Source organism: Piliocolobus tephrosceles, chromosome 12 (genome assembly GCF_002776525.5).
Source record: "Piliocolobus tephrosceles isolate RC106 chromosome 12, ASM277652v3, whole genome shotgun sequence".
Lineage (NCBI taxonomy): Eukaryota > Metazoa > Chordata > Mammalia > Primates > Cercopithecidae > Piliocolobus > Piliocolobus tephrosceles.
The window spans coordinates 47,194,596-47,215,773 of NC_045445.1; the positions used below are offsets into that span (position 1 = coordinate 47,194,596).

Genomic DNA, 21,178 nt, shown 5'->3' on the forward strand with positions numbered 1-21,178 from the left:
TGGCCTGCCAGGTTATTTTTCCTTGCAGGCCACTTTGCCCTTTTATAAACTGGGTATAATATAGCTACCAATTATTGTTAAATTTTCTTTGTTTCTAGGATTACTTTTGACCACTGAATGTATTTTCTAGTACTCCTTTCAGTTTTTACTCCTAAAATTCTCTTTCTCATGCTTTACATATAACAAGGTTTTATAATTTGAATGGGATCTGAACTCTATAATGTTAGAGAGTTGTTAACCTGCATAATTGTAAGGAAATTAAAAGGTAAAAGTGAAGGACCCAGTTTTTTTCCAAAGCATGATTTCTTCTCTGTACTGCAGGAGATGCTCTGTTCCAGAGGAACAAGAACTCATTGACGAAGACCTGTGCTTGAGCAAAGCTAAGAAACAGTTGAGTATACATGAGATGGTGTTCTCTATCATAGGGTAGAGTAGCCTGACACTTCCTTATAGGACAGGGGAGTTTTGAGAAGAGAGAATTTGTTTTGGTTCTTAAATAATTTCCCTCTTTACCTCTCGGCTCTCCCAGTTCTTTATTCCTTCTAATCATCTCTTGAATGTCTCAACTAGTGATTGTATTTAGTCTTTCTCCTCTCTTTCTCTCTCTCTCTGGTGGGGCACTTAAAGTCTCACTTCAATAACCTAGTTCAGAAAGGCACCCTCAGTTACTCAGTGAGGTTCACAGTATTTGTTATTTGGAAGGAATATTATAACCTAAAACTACAATTGGCAGTGCATTTCATACTGAGAGGTTTCATGAGTGAATTAAATAGCACTTTTGTCTTCTCCTAGAGAACAAACTGTTGAGGAGAAGAAGAAGATGCCTATGGAAAATGAGAACCACCAGGTGAGAGGCAGTGTACACCCTTACCGTTCTCACACAACATTTTCCCCAGCAGAGAATATAAGTCGAAGGAAGCAGCAATCTTGAAAGCTGCATAGAAATAACAAACCAGTTCTTTTGGTGGTCTTTTTTCATCGAATGTTTTGGTTTTGCTGTGCTCTGCTGTCACTGATGTTTAGATCACCAAAAATAGAAGAGTCAAATCGTTTATCTTCCAGATTTGGATTCAGTACTGAATCTGGACAGTATGAATGTCACATTCAATGTCACAGAATATTCAGGGTTGTGTTCCATCCTCATACAGGCTTCTCCTGTTAAGTGTCTGCTTTTCCTGTCTCTTTTCTTCTAGGATTCAGGGGTGATCCCTTCCTCCTTCCTCTTGGGAAGAAGGGGTGGTTCTTTGTACTCCTCCCTGATCCCTGCTTTCAGGCTGGCTGGCTTTATAAAAACTCTGCTGTTTTGAATTTTCAGGAGCACTGTCTCTCGGACATGGTTGCCCAGCTCCGGACGCTGAAGGGTGCAATAAGGTTGGCCGTCCTTTCAGGGACACTCCTTTCCTGACAGCCACCATAGCACCCATATATCTTCCCCTCCCAACCGTGCCTTTCTGCATGATTTCCCTCTTGACCCTCTTTCCCAGAGAGATCTGCTAGTCGCATGTTAGATTCACCTTCCACCCACTCAATCAGGGTAGGTCAGACTGGTGAGGATAGAGGCAATTTAATACTAACTCTTCTTCTGATATCCTGCCAAGACCCAGGCATATGAATAATCAGGTTTCATACCCTAATGCCTTGGTTTAATTGTCTGATGTAGAGATTGGGAGATTTCCTAGGACTGCCCTGTTCTCATTCAGTTTACCTCCCGTATATTTTCCCTCACCTTAATCATTCATACTATTTTCATGAGCTGGCTCTCCCACAGGATCCAGATGCATGTCTGTGTGTGTGTGTGTACTATGAATATATGTTAGTCTGTCGCATGTATTTCTCCCAAACTGGCACAGACACTTGCTGCAGTGCATTTTCCCACCATCCCTACCCTCATCACACATCTCAGAGGAGTGAAAACTCAGCCTTAAACTGGGTCACAAGAGAGAATTAGACAGTGATTGGGGGCCTGGGTTTATATTGGGGATGGGATAATTCTAGGAGCCAGTAAGTAAGTTGGGGGAGGTCTGTTTGGTGTCCAGCTGATAAGATTGATAACTGAGTATGCCTGGGTTCAGTGTTCTAGTGTACATTACTGCGCACTGTTTGTTTTGTGTAGGAAATGGTTTCTTTTTATTTGGCCAAGCATTCTTTCCTAGCATCAAAAGGATTGACTCATCCTTTGACATTTGGTTTGAATTTGAGACTTTTACAAATCATTTCTGTCTTTTCTAGGTATTCAGTAATCCACCGAAGATCCTTACTATTCAAGAAATGGCTGGATTGAATAACAAGACAATTGGATATGAGGGAATTCATAGCCCTAGTGTGCTTCCATCTGGTGGAGAAGAAAGCAGATCACCTTCTCTTCAACTTAAGCCTCTGGATTCCAGTGTTTTTCAGTTTTCCAGGTGACTAAAAAGCATGATTTCTTGTCAATAGTAAGCTTTAGGGTCTGTTTTCCTGTAGAGTAAGTTGGTATGTTTTACCCTGTTTCTATTTTTTCTAAGGCCTAGCATGGAATTCAGAAGTAGAAACACAATTTTAAGTTGATAGAATTGTGTGTTGCATGTACCTCCAGTTTTTCAGTATTATAACTGCTGTATCAGGTCTATAATTTTTAGGTGATCATTTGCTGATGCTCTTTTTATGTATCATGTATTCACATTATATTGGGAATTGTGCAAGTGAAATAATAGGCAAAATTTGAAAAGTGTAAAATACTACACAAATAAGGTAATGTTATTTCGATAAGCATTGTTCCTTTTCTTCAGTGTATGGATATTGAAGTTCTCTGGGGCCTCATAGGCCTAGCACATGTTGGCCACATATAAAAGTAACTATTATATATTTGTGCCATTAGGTAAGCTTTATCATTTGTTGTTTCCTATAATAAATTATTAGTATAAGTTTAGCATTGGACTTTACTTCTTCACTTTCTAGCACCTCATCAGTGTTATTTTGTGTCTTCATAACAAGGAAGAGCATAACTGTTCTTTTTCTTACATATCAGGAGTATTTAAAGCATTGAAGGATGTGACTGCCCGTTTACTGCCATGGGACTGAACTTAGTACTCCTAATTATGACTCTCTGCTTTCTCCTCTCTATTCTGCTTCTCACTCTTGTAGGGCCAAGCCATATAGGGCAGGGACAGGGTTGCTCTCTAATAGTAGAAATGTCTATGTTCATCAGTAATGTGACTATTATATAGTGGGATGTGAATTTTTTTTTTTTTTTTTTTTGAGACGGAGTTTCGCTCTTGTTGCCCATGCTGGAGTGCAATGGCGCAATCTTGGCTCACCACAACCTCCCCCTCCTGGGTTCAAGCGATTCTCCTGCTTCAGCCTCCCAAGTAGCTAGGATTACAGGCATGCGCCACCATGCCCGGCTAATTTTGTATTTTTAGTAGAGACGGGGTTTCTCCATGTTGGTCAGGCTGGTCTTGAACTCCCGACCTCAGGTGATCCACCCACCTCAGCCTCCCAAAGTGCCAGGATTATAGGAGTGAGCCACCATGCCCAGTCGGGATGTGAACTTTTTAGTGACTCTTTTCAGTTTGGATATCTTCTTAACATATTGTAGAATAGTCAGTGGAATACATAATAGGATAAAGTGACTCCTGGTTGGTTGGTTTCTTTTTCTCTGTGTTTCTGAGTTCGAGACCAGCCTGGACAACACAGCGAAATCTCATCTCTTAAAAAAAAAAAAAAACACACAATAGAACAGTGCCTTTGGAATATAGTAGGTACTCAATAAGTAATGGTTGAATCTGAGTCATATTTAAGAAGTAGTTTCTAAGATTGAATTTTGTAGCAATGGGATAAGAAATAGAATCCAACCTTAGTCTCAGGAGCTTGAGCCCTAATTATACTGTTTCCATGCATACTTTTCCAACTCCCATTTTAGGTTGGGAGGGGTGCACTGTAAATGCTAAGTGTTTTTGAAGCACATTGTTACCTTTTTACCCTGGTCTCCTGGAGATGCTGGTATATCACCATTGCTGCTGGAGTGTCAGGCGTCTTTGCTTTTGAAGACTATCCTTTCCCTACTGTGACCACTTTTCCTTTTTTTCCAGTGTTTCTTTTGTAACTCTGTAGTGGTTTTTGGTAACCTCAAGGGGATTACAAATGCTAATTTATATACTTATTTTATGAATGCAGTACAATAGAACTTCCATTGGGTGGCATACTTCATCAGTCTCTATTGGAATTTTTATATGAGTCTTTATAGATTGCTATATCGAGAGTGAGGTTTTGGCTGTAGAGGACAGGTAAAGTACATTGACCATTCATGTGTAATTTTTATTTATTGAGAATAAAATTATTTTAAGAGAAAGAGATACATAAGAGGTATGTGATAGTTGCTGTTGCTAATGTCATATATGTTACATAAGATCAGTAAATGATGATTGTGTCATTTCAAGTTTTTTGAGGGAATCACATTGATTGGGCTGAGACTACCTTTTTATGGGAGAAAATGGAGTTACTCAAGAGTCTAGTAAAATATATAGGATTTCTGATAAAACATTAAGGTTTAATCAAGAGTTACAAAGGTCTTCTGTTATTATCAGCATAGGAAGCTGATAAGGGTCCTTGGGTCATGTAGTTCAGCTTACTAACTCTAGATAAAATAAAGCCTACGGTATCTAAGAAAACACATTTAAGTTCTAGTGGGGTAGTTTAGCAGGAGCTCCACAGGTGTCACTGGAAAGAGCTTTGTGAGTCCCACAAATCTAGCAAGGGAAGGAGAGGACCTGCAATAAAGAATAGGTTCCACCAGGCCGGGCGTGGTGGCTCAAGCCTGTAATCCCAGCACTTTGGGAGGCCGAGGCGGGCGGATCACGAGGTCAGGAGATTGAGACCATCCTGGCTAACATGGTGAAACCCCGTCTTTACTAAAAAAATACAAAAAGCTAGCCAGGCGAGGTGGTGGACGCCTGTAGTCCCAGCTACTCGGGAGGCTGAGGCAGGAGAATAGTGTAAACCTGGGAGGCGGAGCTTGCAGTGAGCTGAGATCCAGCCACTGCACTCCAGCCTGGGTGACAGAGCGAGACTCCGTCTCAAAAACAAAAACAAAAAAAAGAATAGGTTCCACCAGTAAGTAAGCAGGTATAACCTTTTAGGGGAAGACAGCTTATTTCTGTTAAAGGAAATAATCCCTTTCTATTCGTTCATTCTATGTGTATAATCACGCCACATAATGCCATCTTGTTCAATAACAAGATGTCACATACACAACAGTTATCCCATAAACTTTCAATACTGTATTTTTACTGTACCTTTTGTATATTTGGATATATTTGATATGCAAATACCATTTTGTTACATTGCCTATAGTATTCACTACAGTCACAGGTTTATAGCCTACGAGCAATAGGTGATTGCCTAGGTGTGTAGTAGGCTATACCATCTGGATTTGCCTACTTGCATAAGGACTATGATGTTTGCACGATGAGGAAATTGTCTAACAATGGATTTCTCAGAGCATATGCCCATCAATAAGTAATGCACGACTGTATTTGAGTGCCTACTTTATGAAAGGCCCTGTTCTAGGGTAGTGATAAGGTCAAAGTTTGATATGTAAGGTAGCCCCAATATTTACATATAAAATGCATAAATTTTCTTTCTTTCTTTTTTTTATGTAAAATGCATAAATTCTCTTTCTTTCTTTTTTTTTTTTTTTTTTTTTTGACAGTCTCGCTCTGTCACCCAGGCTGGAGTGCCGCGGTGCAATCTTGGCTCACTGCAACCTCCGCCTCCCGGGTTCAAGCGATTCTCCTGCCTAAGCCTCCTGAGTAGCTGGGATTACAGGTGCATGCCACCATGCCCAGCTAATTTTTGTATTTTTAGTAGAGACGGAGTTTCATCGTGTTGGTCAGGCTGATCTCAAACTCCTGACCTTGTGATGTGCCCGCCTTGGCTTCCCAAAGTGCTGGGATTACAGGCATGAGTCACTGCGCCCGGCCAAATACATATAGTTCTCTTATGAGTGATACAAAATAAGATTTAAAGTGGCCGGGCACAGTAGCTCACACCTCTTATATCAGCACTTGAGAGGCCAAGACAGGAGGGTTGCTTGAGCCCAGGAGTTTGAGACCAGCCTGGACAACACAGTGAGATCTCTTCTCTACAAATAATAAAAAACATAGCTGGGTATGGTGACGTGTGCCTGTGGTCCCAGCTACTCTGGAGGCTGAGGTGGGAGAATCACTTGAGCGTAAGCTGCAGTGAGCCAGCTGTGATTGTGCCACTGCACTCCAGTCTGGGCAACAGAGCAAGACCCTGTCCCAAAAAAAAGAGAAAGATCTAAAGTAACCGTAAGCATTTGAATGAAGGGAAGAATTAGTGACTGTAATTTATTTAGATATTTAGATTTGAGTAAGCTATATGTCAAAGGCTAATTAGTTCATATTTTTAAAGGTTAACAAGAAATTCTGAATTGCACTGTAATGGTGGAGGGAGAGAAGTAGAGACATTCTAATGTGTCTAAAGAAATACTTGAAATAACAAACAAGGGGTAGAAATAGAAGAACAATTTTGCAAATGAATAAGATTGATTCAGGGGCCAGTATTAATATTTAAAAATATGATCTGGGGAAGCAACTTCCAGAATGGAGAAATGAGCATAGTGGACTCTCTCACCAACAAATAACTGTTTAACTTGAAAAAATATATTTTAAAAAATCAGCATTTCTGGATACTGTCCTGGGGCACACAGCAAAGGGAGAAATATTCAAGAAATCTACTAAATCTTAGGAAGAACAGCAAGAGTCAGTGGCATTTGAACCACAACCTGTCCCACTCCAAGCTCTGTTTTATGAAAACTATTCAAGGGAATTCTAATCCACGTGGGTGTGGTCTAGAAGATGGGGGCTCCCTCTTCCCCTAGCTCCTTGTCTAGAGCTATGGTTTTACCAGGGAGGAGCAGGCTTCTGGCTTTTCTCATCTCCTCTCCAGTTCTGTTTTGTAGAAGCTCTCTATTCCAGGGAGACCCACAAAGACTGGGTCTCTCTTCTCCCAGCCTTCTCTTCCCCCACATAGTCCTCACTTATAGGGTAGGAGCACTCGCCAAGGAAGAGCAAGTTAGTAATACCATGCCCCTGTTGTTCCTACCCGAGCTTGCTTATAGGTCAGAAGTCTGTGCTAGAAGAAGTAAGTCAAAAATTACCCCAGCACCCATTCATAAAGAAGGGATTTTATTCTGGGAGAAGTATGTTACTGTTGTCTCTAGTTCTTGCACACTGTTCCAGAGATTCTGCTTAAAGAGAGAGGCAAGCATTAAGGATGAAGAACACCACAGCTCTACCTAAAGGAACTGACTTTATGTGGAGCAGAACATGAAGAATTCTGTGACTAAGGGGCATTGTCAAAAATAATGGAGATCTTGGTGGAGAACAATTATGAGGGCAATTATAACTCCATGACAAGTTTCAACAAGCAAAATGTGCAAGCAATCGTAAGTTTGGTAACAGAGAGAATCAGGGAAATACAGTCAAGAGCCCTCTTCGGATCATAGTCAGTCCTGGGTGTCAGAAAGGCTGTGTATAAACACAGGGCTACACCCACTCAGAAGCAATCAGAGCAGGACCTAAGGTGAACTTGAAAGCAGTCCTCAAGCTGAACACAGATGAAACAGTAAAGAAGAGGAGCCTCCCTGGCACTAGGGGTTTAAGCACAACCTCTAACCAACCACTGGCTGAACAATGTTACTCTGACCCAGGGGCACCTCCTGGGAACCAGGCTTAAAAATGAAATCACATACCTCCCTGGCAATCTGGGAGACTATGTACATGTTCAATGCTATGCTACCTCCAGGGTGATTGAAGAGGGAAAATCTAAGCTATTAGTACCTGTCTGAATGTGGGACAGAAGCATACACTTGAACTTTGGTAGTAACCTCCAAGTCTCGCACACACCCAATGGAAAAGGTTAAAACTCTAACCAGCTGAAGGGACTTAAGCACAACCTTTAACTAACAAGTGGCCTGTGCCAACCCAGGTATGAACTAGGTTGCCAGGTGAAAGATTAAAATCAAGAAAAAAAATTCTGAACTGAAATACACAAAGCAAGTATATCAAAGGCTACATAATATAGGGAAAATAGACTGCATAGAGTCAGTTCAGCCAAGTAACTAAATAAACAACCAAGCAAACAACAACATCAGTGTCATAGGGAAGGGGAGGTCAGTGTCCCAAATTGCTATATTATCTAAAATGTCCAGTTGTCAACAAAAATTATGAAACATGAAGAGAAACAGGGAAGTGTGAGCTCTACATGGGAGCAGAGGGTGGGGAGGAACAGCAATAGAAACTGCTCTTGAAGAGATTCAGATGTTGGATTTATCAGACAAATACTTCAATGCAGCTGTTATAAATATGTTCAAAGAACTAAAGGAGACCATGTCTAAAGAATTAAAGTAGAGAATATCAATAAATGGACAGAACTTATAAAAAGAATCAAATGGAAATTCTGAAGGTGCAAAGTATAATAACTGATATGAAAAAAAATTAAAGGGACTAAACACATTACAGTTGGAAGGATAAAGAATAAAAAAACTTGAAGATAGATCCGTTATAGATTATGAAATTTGAAGAACAGTGGAAAAGAAAAATGAACAGAGCTTCAGAGAAATGCGGAACGCCATGAAATGCACTAACATGCATAATAGGAGTGCAAGAAGAATAGAAAATGAAGTAGAAAAAATATTTCAAGAAATTATGGCTAAAACCTTTCCAAAGTTGATGAAAAACGTTAATGTATATATCTAAGAAGCTCAGCAAACTCAAAATAGGATAAATACAGAGATTCATAGCCAGACACATCATAGTGCAAATATTGAAAGCCAAAAGCAAAGAGAAAATGATTCATCATGTACAAGAGAACCCCAAGAAGATTAAAGTTGATGACTTCTCATGAGAAAAAAATGGGAACAAGAAGGCAGCGTGATGACGTATTCAAAGTACTGAATGAAAGACTGTCAACCAAGTATCTTAAATACAATAAAATTATCTTTAGGAAATAAAGGTGAACTAAATACATTGCTAGATAAACAAAAGCCGAAGGAATTTGTTGCCAGCAGACCTGCCTTACAAGAAATACTAGAGAGAGTTTTTTAGGATGAAAGCAAGCAATATCAGACAGTAATCTGAATTCACATGAAAAAGCAAAGAGTGCTTGTAAAAGTAATTGTGTAGTTAATTATAAAGCACAATACAATAGCATATTTCTTCCTCTTTCTATTCTTAACCGATGTAAATAATAGCAAAACAATATATATGTATATAATTGCATATATATATTGATTTATCATTGTGCTTATAACATATACACATGTAAAATATTTGACAAGAACAGCACAAAGGAGGTGGATGGGAATAAAGTTACATTGGAGTAAGGAAATGATGCCAGATAGTAAAAAATTGAAAATATAAAGGTTAATGAAACAAACTCTGTAAATATGTACTTGCTCTACTTTCTTCTCTTGGTTTCCTTGGAAGATATAACATTGCATAAGGTAATAATTATAACAATGTATTATTAGATTCGTGACTGTTATACTAGAAAATATATGACGTAAAAAGAGGAACAGTAAAGGTGGGACAAAGGAACAAAGAAGGCATGACACCTGTAGAAAATTTAAAAACTAAATAGCAGATGTAAATTCTGCCTTATCAGTAACATAAAATGTGACTGAATTAAGCAATCCAATCAAAAGACAGACATCAGATTATGTGTGTGTGTGTGTGTGTGTGTGTATATTTTTTTTTTTTTTTTTTTTCTGAGACAGAGTTTTGCTCTGTCCCCCAGGCTGAAGTGCAGTGGTGTGATCTCGGCTCACTGCAAGCTCCGCCTCCCAGGTTCACACCATTCTCCTGCCTCAGCCTCCTGAGTAACTGGGACTACAGGCACCTGCCACCACGCCCGGCTAATTTTTTGTATTTTTAGTAGAGACGGGGTTTCACCGTGGTCTCGATCTCCTGACCCCATGATCCGCCTGCCTCGGCCTCCCAAAGTCCTGGGATTACAGACGAGCCACCACGCCCAGCCTCAGATTATATATTTTTAAAAATGCAAATATACTATTTACAGGAAACACACTTTAGATGCAAAGATACAGATAGGTTGAAAGTAAAAGGATAGAAAAGATTCAACATGCAAACCTGGTTATACTAATATCAGACAAAATAGACTTTTGAATAAAAAATGTTACTGGGTATAAAGAGGGACATTTCATTGACGATAAAGTCCATCAGGAAGATGTAGTAACTACACTCACATATGGACCTAACTACACAGCCCCAGAAATACACAAAGCAAAAATGTAGAGAGAAATAGACAATTTAACAATAATAGTTGGAGACTTCAATGCCCTACTTTCAATAATGGATACAACAACTAGGAAGAAGAGCAACAAGAAAATAGAAGACTTGAAGAACATTCTGAACCAAGCAGACCTGACATATATACAGAAAACTTCACCCAACAACAACATAGTATGTATTCTTCTCAAATGCACATGAAATATTCTCCAGGATAGACAGACTGTATGTTAGGTTGTAAAACAAACCTCAGTGAATTTAAAAGGATTGATAATCATACAAAGGATGTTCTCCAATCACAATATAATTAAATTAGAAATCAACAACCTAAGGAAATTTGGAAAACGCACAAATATATGGAAATTAAATGACACGTCTTAATTTCCAAAATAACAAATGGGTAAAAGAAAAAAATCACATTGGAAATGTAAAAATATATTGGAAAGATAAAAATTAAAACAAAATATATGAAAAGTATGGGTTGAAGCTGAAGAAATACTCAGAGGGAAAATTATATTTTTAGATGCTTATATTACAGTTGAAGAAAGAGACTGGGCATGGTGGCTCATACCTGTAATCCCAGCACTTTGGGAGGCCGCGGTGGGAGAATCATTTGAGCCTAGCAGCTCAAGAGCAGCCTGGGCAACATAGGAAGACCATGTCTCTACAGAAAATACAAAAATTAGCTGGGCACGTATGTCTGTACTTCCAGCTACTTGGAAGGCTGAGGTGGGAGGATCACTTGCTGGTATAAATGCAAAATGTTGCAGCTGCTTTGGAAGACATTCCAGTAGTTTCACAAAATGTTAAACAGAATGCTATATGACTCAGTAATGCCACCCTTACGTTTTTACCCAAGACAACTGAAAACATGTATCTTTACAAAAACTTGTATATTAATGTTTTAATAGCAGCATCATTCATGGTAGCCAAAAAGTGGATGCAATTTAAATAACCATCAAGTGATGAATGGATATAAAATGTGGCCTATTCATACAATGGACTATTATTTAGCTAGGAAAAGGAATGAAATACTGATTATGTGCTGCAACATGGATGAAACTTGAAAACATTATGTTAAATGAAAGAAGCAAGTTAAAAAAGACCATATGTTTTATTCCATTTAGGTGAAAGAAGCAAGTTTTAAAAAGACCATATGTTGTATTATTCCATTTATATTAAATGCCTAGAACAGGCAAATCTACAGAGACAGAAAGTAGAGTAGTGGCCCAGTGGGAGTATGGGGAGTAACTGCTGATGTGTAGGAGGTTTCTTGCGGGGTGGTGCATATTTTCACAACTTAGATTGTGGTGATGGTTACATAACTCTGTGAGAATACTAAAATTGTTGAATTGTACACCTTAAATGAATTTATATATTTCTGTCCAGTAAAGATGTTGAAAAATACGTCATCTGGAAGGAGTATATATACACTATTATGGGCTGTGATTTTTGGTCCTTATTCTTGCCTATTCCTTAAACATAGTAGGAAACATTTATGAAATGAGTGAGTAAAAAATGAAATATATTAATTTGAATGTATCATTCTCTGTCTTGGTTAATGAAAGAATACAAAAACTGATAGTGGTTAATTATAGAAGCCTCTCAGAAAGCATTTTGAAGGAGCAGAAACATAGTGTATGTCAGAAAATGTAAAATATTTAAAGGAGAAAACCAAAAATATACCATAAATTGACAGACAATGGAGGAATATGACAAAGAGCAGAAAGGAAATAAGAGGGAACTGTGTAGTTGGAGAAGTTCTAGTATATAAAACCCATAATTAATCTCTACTCAATGAATACAAGTCTGGTGTGAGAATTGATTCCTAAAAGGACTTGCCAGACTTTCTGGAGAAGTATAGCACCAGTAAGTAAAATCTAGTTATTTTCCCTCATTCACGTAATAGTTCTTTTTTTGGTTGCCTCTTATGTGAAAGTTTTGTTCCCTCCTCCCATCTAGCATGGTTAATTAAGCTCCCTTCTGTGTAGGAACTTATACTTTTGTAAGGTACCTAGGAGACACACACACACACACACACAGTAGTAAGTGATGCATTTTAATAAGAGAGTGTTTGAAGTGCTATAGGAATTCAGAAGTAGCATTTGAGATGGATTTACACATGCAGTGTTGGGTAGAAGAAGGTAGTCAAAAGGAGCAGCATGAGGAATTACAGGGCATCCAGTTTGACTGATGTTTGTAAAGGGAGTAATGAGAGATAAAGCTAGGGCCAAATTATGTCCCAGCTCTGATACTTACTAGCCACCTTGGGAAAGTTACTTAACTTCTTCCTGAGCATCCCCTTAAAACAATGGAGATAATAATCCCGCCTGCCTCATGTTTATTGGAAGAATTAGATGAGGCAATACATGTTAAGCACTTCTTACATGATCTGGTACAGAGTAAGTGCTCAGTAAATGTTTACTATGTTTTGGCATGGAAAAGCTTCAATACTGAGCTAAGACATTTAAGCTTTTATGTTGTGGGGAGCAATAAATAAAGATTTTGAATAGAGGAGTAGCATAATCAGAGCAATGCTTTAGGAAGATTAGCTTGGGACAGTGATCTGGAGGTAAGAGAAGGGGAGACTGGAGATAGGAGGAAGCCATTGCAGTAGTCCAGGACAGGTAGAGGGAGCTTGAACCTGAGTATTAATAATGTATAAAACTACTGTATAAATATTACTGACAGTTTGGTGCTGTTGTAACACAAATAGGAAACATAGGGAAGAGGAGCAGGTTTGAAGGTGAAAATGAAAGATTGGTTTTATACATACTGAGTTTGAGATACCAGTGGGACTCCAGGAAGAAATGTGTCACAGGCAGTTGGAAATTCAGTACTGGGGGTCAGGGTTTGGGAGAATATGGGAGTTGTTGCCCAGAGGTTGTAACCAAGAGGTTGTATAAGATTACGAAGGAGAAGAAACACAGGGTCAGAAGAGAAGATAGTTAAGGACAGAACCCTTAGAGGTGGGAAAACGAAGAGAAGGCAAATAATATGACTGTAATGGCTTTTCACAAGGCTTGGTTGTTGCTATTTAGTGTTATATACTTTTCCTTTATACCTGCTGTCTTCTTCAGTACCACAGCTGAATGGGCCATCACTAGTAGTCCTTATACATCTTCAAAGATGGATACAGTTGTTCTTACATAGGTCCTAAGTCCTTTTGCTTTTACCTAAGGCTAACACGAGAAGATCTGTTAAGATGGCAGATCAGTTGTATATCTGAAGAACATATGGGCATTATAAGAAGCTACAGTTTGGTTTGTCTTACAGGTGTTCTCAGAAAATACAGAGAAATATGGGCAGCCTTGAGGTAGTATGAGGTGGCAAATCATATGTCTGATGCTTTCTCATTGAAAATTTGAAAGTTGATTTTATCTTGAAATGTCTTGGTTATCCGGAGAGAGGGCAGGATAGTTGTAAGGATAAAAATGGGGTTCCCACCCTGCTGCACAATTAAAAATTGCCAATGGATTTCTCTGGTGCCAGTTGTTTCATTAGTTCTTCAACCCCTAGTGCATACAGTAGCCAGAAATGGAAGGTGACTTAAGGCCATCATCATGGGCTTTCCTGCAGAACTCAGGGAGTGTCTGCTTGTGCTTGAGCACGGGAATTCTTTGTTACAAGGGGGAAATGACTTGAATTGGCTGATTCACTTTCTTTGTTTCTGAATAGTCCCTTGTGATTCAGTTAACTTTTACAAGTGTACTGGGGGCATTAGCCACAATCCAGTGGGCTGGTGAAAGAATTGTGTGGTTCTGCTGCAATATATAAAAAAAAAAAAATGTACATAAGTATTTGATACTGGAAGGCATTTGTGACGCTGTAAAATTAATGAGTTGGCACTGTTCTCTGCATACTCCTCTAGGCTTTTTATGGCCTTTTTATTCCATTCTTGTGTTAGGGGATTTGGGGTATGTGTTTTTTGTCTTCCTTCTAGACTTGCATCTTTAGGATACTTCTAAGTCAGGCTGGTCGCAATCTTATTTTTAGAATTCTTACCAAGGTCAACCTAGTCCTATTATATCCAGATGCTGCCCATTCACATCTTTCAACTTCACCTCTCCCTTAATACCAATTGCACTGGTGAAAGGGTTGAGGCTTGTGGGTAAAGTTGTATCCCTAACCTGAACTTGTCTGTGGGTAACATCTAGAGCCGGTCTGAATATGGGAAGTTTGAGTTGGGGCTCCATAGGATCAGAAAATACTTAACTTGTACTGTGACAGCTTACAATTTAATTTCCTCTCCTTGCAGTAAGTACAAATGGATCCTAGGTGAAGAACCAGTAGAGAAACGAAGAAGGCTCCAGAATGAGATGACAACACCTTCTCTAGATTATTCCATGCCTGCTCCTTACAGGAGGGTAGAGGCACCTGTTGCCTACCCAGAAGTGGAGAACAGCCATGATAAATCGAGTTCTGAGAGAAGTACACCACCATACCTTTTCCCAGAATATCCAGAAGCAAGCAAGAATACAGGTCAGAATAGGGAGGTTTCAATTCTGTATCCAGGGGCCAAAGACCAACGCCAGGGGTCCCTGCTTCCTGAAGAATTGGAAGATCAGATGCCAAGATTGGTGGCAGAAGAATCTAACAGAAGTAGCACAAGCATAAACAAAGAGGAAGTGAACAAGGGACCTTTTGTAGCTGTTGTTGGTGTTGCCAAAGGTGTTAGAGATTCAGGAGCTCCCATTCAGCTGATCCCTGTTAACAGAGAGGAGCTTGCTGAGAGACGAAAAGCAGTTGAATCCTGGAACCCAGTGCCTTATTCTGTGGCCTCTGCTGCAATCCCTGCTGCAGCCATTGGGGAGAAAGGAAGAGGCTATGAGGAGAGTGAAGGTCATAATACACCAAAGATGAAGAACCAGAGAGAGCTGGAAGAATTGAAGAGAACCACAGAAAAATTGGAACGTGTTTTGGCTGAAAGGAATTTGTTCCAGCAAAAGGTTAGGGTAATACCTCACCACTAGGAATAAGAGACCATTGTAACCAAGAGACCGGGATGTTGGTGCCCTGATTATTTAATGTTCTGAGGCCTTTAAACAAAATACGCCCTTGAACTATTCTGTGGTGTGTTTCAGACAGAGTAACTGTAGTAGGCTTCCTGCCCATTTTAGGGTATTGAAAAGGTCCCTAAGTAGAGGAATATGTATAGTGGAATCACAGGATGACCATATGAGGAATGGTTTTGGGCATGCTTTTTTGTGGGGTCATTGAATTTCTGTTTCTTGGACTGCAGGTGGAGGAGCTGGAACAGGAGAGGAATCACTGGCAGTCTGAGTTCAAGAAAGTCCAACATGAATTGGTGATCTACAGTACCCAGGAGGCGGAAGGCTTGTACTGGAGCAAGAAACACATGGGTTATCGCCAAGCTGAATTCCAGATTCTGAAAGCTGAGCTGGAAAGAACCAAAGAGGAAAAGCAAGAGTTAAAAGAGAAATTGAAGGAAGCAGAGACACACCTGGAAATGCTGCAGAAGGCTCAGGTCTCCTACCGGACCCCAGAGGGAGATGACCTAGAAAGGTTAATTACTAGGGTTTAGTTATCAGCTTGTGAGTGCTAATGGGAAGCATCCCTCAGGACCCCCTGTTATTGGCCATAGACAAAGGAGGAAGCCTTAATTCACAGGCCACCAAGAATTGAGTAATTACTTCTTAGAAAGCTGCAGCCAGTCTCCCTGTGCTTGGTGGTGGTGTGCTTTCTTCTTTCTAGCTAATCAAAACATAACTGTTGAGAAATGTGGTTCCATTTTGAAGGGGCTTCATTTTATTCTGTTGGTTAATGACTCCATGTCATCTCTTCTCCTGCCCCATCACTCCTTCATACAGGGCTTTGGCAAAGCTTACGCGGCTACGTATCCACGTCAGCTATCTCCTTACTTCTGTCCTCCCTCACTTGGAGCTTCGTGAGATCGGGTATGACTCAGAACAAGTGGATGGGATCCTGTACACGGTGCTGGAGGCAAATCACATACTGGATTGAGCACCAGACTGTATACCCTTCGCTTCTGTCTCTTCTCTTTTCTCTCCCTCCCCCACATCTGTGTCTTTCTTTCTCTCTCTCTCTCTCTCACCCTCACCTTTATGCCTTATATAGAGAATCTCTGTGTCAATCCTGGCTCATATTCAGTCTCTTTCTTATCAGTTTTGGTGTGGAGAAAGAGGCCAGTTTAAATAGACTTTCAAGAGTCTAGGAATAGAAAAGCAATAGTCACCAAGCTAGGTGACCTGAAAGCTTTAATTTTCGTGACCTGGATATATGGTCTATTTTATATCTTTTTCTGAAATGGTTTGTATTCATTTAGGTTAAATCAATCAGCAGATATTGGGTCCGGTATACCAGGTGTTTTGGGGGTAAGCTAATAAGTATAATTCATGTTTGCAGCCTTCGAAGATGTAACAATCTCATTGGAAACATAAGACATACATCACATTATACACAAAAGTGTATGATATGTACAACTGAGTGGTATAGATATGACATGGAAGATCTGGGGGAGGAAGTTCAAGGAAGGCACCACACCAGAAATGGGACCTAAATTAAGGCTTAAAGAATGAGCATGGCCACACTGTCAATGAGTGTTCTTTAGGTGGTAGGACTATGGTTGATAGTTTTCTTCTTCCTATCTTCCTGCCTTTTTCAGATGTTCAATATTAAACTTGTTATTCTTACATTGGAAAAAATAAATTGTTTTTAAAAAGATCAAGTAGGCTTGGATTTGAATATCAAATGAGAGATTATTTGAAAATATAAGGTAATGTTATATTTCTAATTTATATTAAATTTAGCATTACCTCTGGAAGAAGAAAAGCATAAACAAAGACGTGGAAAAATTTGGAATGTGAAAAATGTGTTTGATAGAAGTGGTGGGTTAATGTAAAGGGAACTAAGGTTACATCATGATCTGTTCACCTGCTTTGGTATTTGCATTTTAATAAGGGATTCTTGAAAAACAAACCTATAAGGCTCAAATTAAAAAATATATTTATCATCAAATTAATGGGATTTTGGGTAGTTAGGGAAATATTTTAGAGTGGAATCTATCTGATGTCCCCCAGAATACACCTACTCACTCTTCAGGCTAGTGCTGAGTGAGGGGTAAACCTCATACTATCAGAAATAGTAAAACTTATTCTCTTGTAAAAGGAGACATTGTATTCATTTCTTTATTGTGTTTACATAGCACATACTCTCCAAAGAGTTCAGGATACTTTTCAAAAGACATTGAACAATGAACACATAAAAATATACCAACAGTAAAAAGTAGGAAGTAGAGAAGAAACAATCAAAGGAAGGTGAGATCAAGCAGTGGCAAAAGGATTAGCTAGTCCAGAGGAAATGTCTTGGATATTTATTCTGTTTCTCCCCCACAGAGTTACTTCAGAACACTTTTCCAAATTAATTTTACCTCCTTTGAAAGGGGGTTCATAGTAGATATCCCAGTGAGACTGCAGGGAATGAGGGGAGGCCAGATCCAGGCTTCATCATTAGAATGAGTACTTAAAGATATCCCCCTTACCTTCCACTTCACCCCAGCTCTTGCTTGCCATATGATTAATTTTCATGTTAGACATCTGGATTATGATAGTCAAGGCCACAGTTGTCTAAATGTAAATAGTACTGAGGGAAGAGTAGCACATTCCGACATTCTCTCAGTGAGACTTATTCATCAGATGGGGGCTGTGAGCAGGTGGGATTTCACACAGATGAATGGGAGTCTGCTGGAGGAAAAAATTCAGAGCATTGAAGGTTCTGCCTGTGTGAGTGTTTGTTAGCTGAATGAAGGGACGGAGTAGGAAGGAGGGCAGGCAGTGAGGCTTTAAAGGGAAGAAGGTAGGAAATTTGAACTCTTCTTTCCTGGTGCTTACTCTCAGCCCATTCCCTGGTTTGTGGTCCTGACCCCACACTGCTTTTTCCAGCACCACTGTCTGTGTGAGTCCATTCACTTCAATACCAGAGCTACCTCTTTGTTTCCTATTTACTACAAAGCCATACCAGCATGAGATCTCGCTGATAGTGTTAAATCCCACTGTGGAAAAATTGAAAAATAACTCCCAGCCTTACCAGAGGTTATGATCTAGTGTGGAGGCAAAAGATACTGAGAAGAAAAAAGCAGGTGCCTCCTCCTGGCTTTCCTGTTAGGTTAACATAATCATAATTCCCCTTTAAACTGCCTCCCACATTTGCATTTAGCTTTCCATTGCCATGATCAACATTTAGGTTATTACCTAAATAACTTATTACCTCATGCCTTGATTATCTAAATAAATTCTTAGATGGCCTCCCTTGCCTCCTGTTCTCCCTCCTGAATCCACCCTACTCAGTGTCACCAAATTTTGTTTTTTAACAACTTCGTCAGGTCATGCCTCTGCTCAAAGACTTGCTAGTGCGTTCCCAATTGCCCACCTTGTATAGTACAAATTCCCTAGGATGGTGCTCAAAGCCCTTTGTGATCTGGCTTCAGTCACCCTTTCTAGAGTCATCTAGTAACATTCCAGATACAAGCCACGTTCTGTCTCAACTGAACAATTTTCCAATTTCTGAGCATGCTTTAAGATTTCTCCCGTCTCTACCTTTGCAGTTTCATTCCCTTTACCTGGAATGCTTTCCCTCATCATCTTTCCTTTGGCTCAAATGCCAACTTTTTCCTGCAAACTTCTCTGATTAACCCAGCTAGACAAAAAATTTCTCTGTGAACATTTAACTTTTCAAGGCTTTTATCACAAACATCTGTGTCCTGTCTTCCCTATTAGAAAGCTCTAGATTCAAATATTCAGCTGCCTACTTGACATGTACACTTAACATGCCTTATTAAAAATAAGCAGTGATACACCCTGGGGCTGTTCCCTTTCTCCCAGTTTTCCTCATCTTAGAAAATGGCACCTCCACCCATCCAGTTGCTTAAGCTAGAAACCTGGAAGTTATCCCTAATTTTCCTCTTCTCTCACTCCCTACATCCAGCCTGTCAACAAGTCTGTCAGTTCTACCTCCAAAGTGTGTCTTGACTCTCCTCACTTTTACTATAGCTACCTTAGTCCAAACTGCCATGATCTCCCATGGGTTATTGTAACTCCTAGCTGGAGTCCTTCTACTCTTGTTCCTGCAGTTGTCTATAGACAGTGATTTTTTTAAAAGTAATAAATTAGATCACGTGATCCCCTGCTTGAAGCCCTTAAATGACTTCTCATGGACACTTAGAATAAAATCCAAACTACTTACAGTATCCTGCAAGGCCCCTGCCTACTTGTACTTTGTCTCTCGTGACCCCTCTTCATAATACCACTTTCCCCCTGGCTCACTGTAGTCTTCCTATGGACACATGCCGAGCTCTTACCTCAGAGACTTTACCCTGCTATTCCCTCTCCCCAAACATACTTTACCCATACTGCTCCCTCCACTAGAATGCTCCCATCTCTAGTATTAGCATATAGCTGATTAGTCCCCATCCTTCAGGTCTTGGTGTGTCACTTCCTCAGACAGGCATTCTCAGCCTTTTGTCTCTATCTTCCCTATTATGCTATCACTGTTTCCTGTTTTCCTCAATTCATAGCACCTCACAATTTATCATGATATATTTGGTCATTTGCTTTCACTCAATAAATATTGGGTACTGACTATGTGCCTTGTGATATACAGTAGTGAACACAACACACATGCTCCCTGTCTGCCTCCCTCAATAGTAAGTTCCATGAGGGGAAGGGCCATGCCTGTTTTTGCCAACCACTGTATCCTAGAGCTTATCATAGTACCCGGGATCTGGGAGGTAATTAGTTAATGATGGGAACTGTGTTTTGTTCATATCTTCATCTCCCTCAGGGTCCTAAAACAGTACCTTGTTCATAGAAGGGGTTGGATAAATGCAGTATGAGTGAGGTAGATGACAATCCTGGGCATTCAACTTGGAAAATGAAAGACTGAGATATTAAGTGCTGTAGGTTAGAAGGGGCAATCAGCACGAGCTGCAGTGGCCTAGTGTTTCTCTTTAGCTGATCTTTGGTATGGGTAGGTAGAAAGGCTACCAAAGGAGAACGGGAATGTGGGTATTCTTTACTACAAACATTCTGAATCTTTTTAGAGGTTCCCTGGCATGCAATTTTTAAATACTGAGAACTATAAAACATAACCAGGAGATGTGGGTAGAGACCAGATCTTGAGAATGAGAACTAAAAGGAGAAAAAAACATTCTGAGGAGGCGTCTGTTCACTTTTTCCGAGAGTGGTGATAGTTTGTATCAAGAGAAGAAAGGAGCTATCCTCAAGCAAAGAACAGACAGAACAAGTCTCTAGGAAACAAGTTCTGGGCACTAGGAGGTCGATGCGTGCTTGTTGGATGAACTTGTTGGGCACCTGGTAGAGGGTTAGACCAGGTACTTTGTGGCCCCAGGGAACAGGAGAATTTGCTTGCCCAGGTTTAGTGATTGCAAATTATTTGGGCTAACAATTCGGAGGCAGAGGCTTAATTGCAAGCTCTTCATTCCCAGAGGCAGTCTCCATATAGAATGTCTTTCAGAATTCTGTATATGAATTCAAACCCTTTTCTATAGTACTGTATTAAGAGTGAAGCACAGGGGTCTACTGAGGAATGCCAGGTGTGAGCTCAGGCTAAGTCAAGTGTAATTTCCTTCAAAGAATGACTTACGCTTTGTGAAATGGACATCTGTAATTCATGACTTCTATTAGGCAAAGGGGGCATTAAGGAACTATACTTTGTGAATCAAAACTTAGAGAACATGTTTGGATAATAAATTAGATAATTGAAAGAAGAGCTGATTTAGTCTTATGTATGTGAAAGCTTTAGTTACCAAGTGAGACATAAACGGCATTCATTTTCTAATAGAAAATAAAATCTTACAGAAGAAATTT

General features: G+C 39.8%; 1 protein-coding gene across 5 annotated transcripts in view; it reads left to right on the forward strand.

The window, feature by feature from the left end:
* MORC4 (MORC family CW-type zinc finger 4) overlaps positions 1 to 18,597 on the forward strand; it is a 63,939-nt gene extending 45,342 nt beyond the window's left edge. For 3 of the 5 annotated variants that reach the window (XM_023203084.3, XM_023203086.3, XM_023203089.3), the window contains 6 exons: positions 322 to 390; positions 793 to 847; positions 2,230 to 2,405; positions 14,572 to 15,262; positions 15,556 to 15,839; positions 16,145 to 18,597. In XM_023203084.3, the coding sequence (XP_023058852.1) occupies positions 322 to 390; positions 793 to 847; positions 2,230 to 2,405; positions 14,572 to 15,262; positions 15,556 to 15,839; positions 16,145 to 16,298 (1,429 nt within the window). In that variant the 3' untranslated portion in view covers positions 16,299 to 18,597. The remainder of the gene's footprint in view (positions 1 to 321; positions 391 to 792; positions 848 to 2,229; positions 2,406 to 14,571; positions 15,263 to 15,555; positions 15,840 to 16,144) is intronic. The other 2 variants (XM_023203087.3, XM_023203088.3) reach the window with 1 other exon arrangement.
* The last annotated feature ends 2,581 nt before the right edge of the window (positions 18,598 to 21,178 follow it).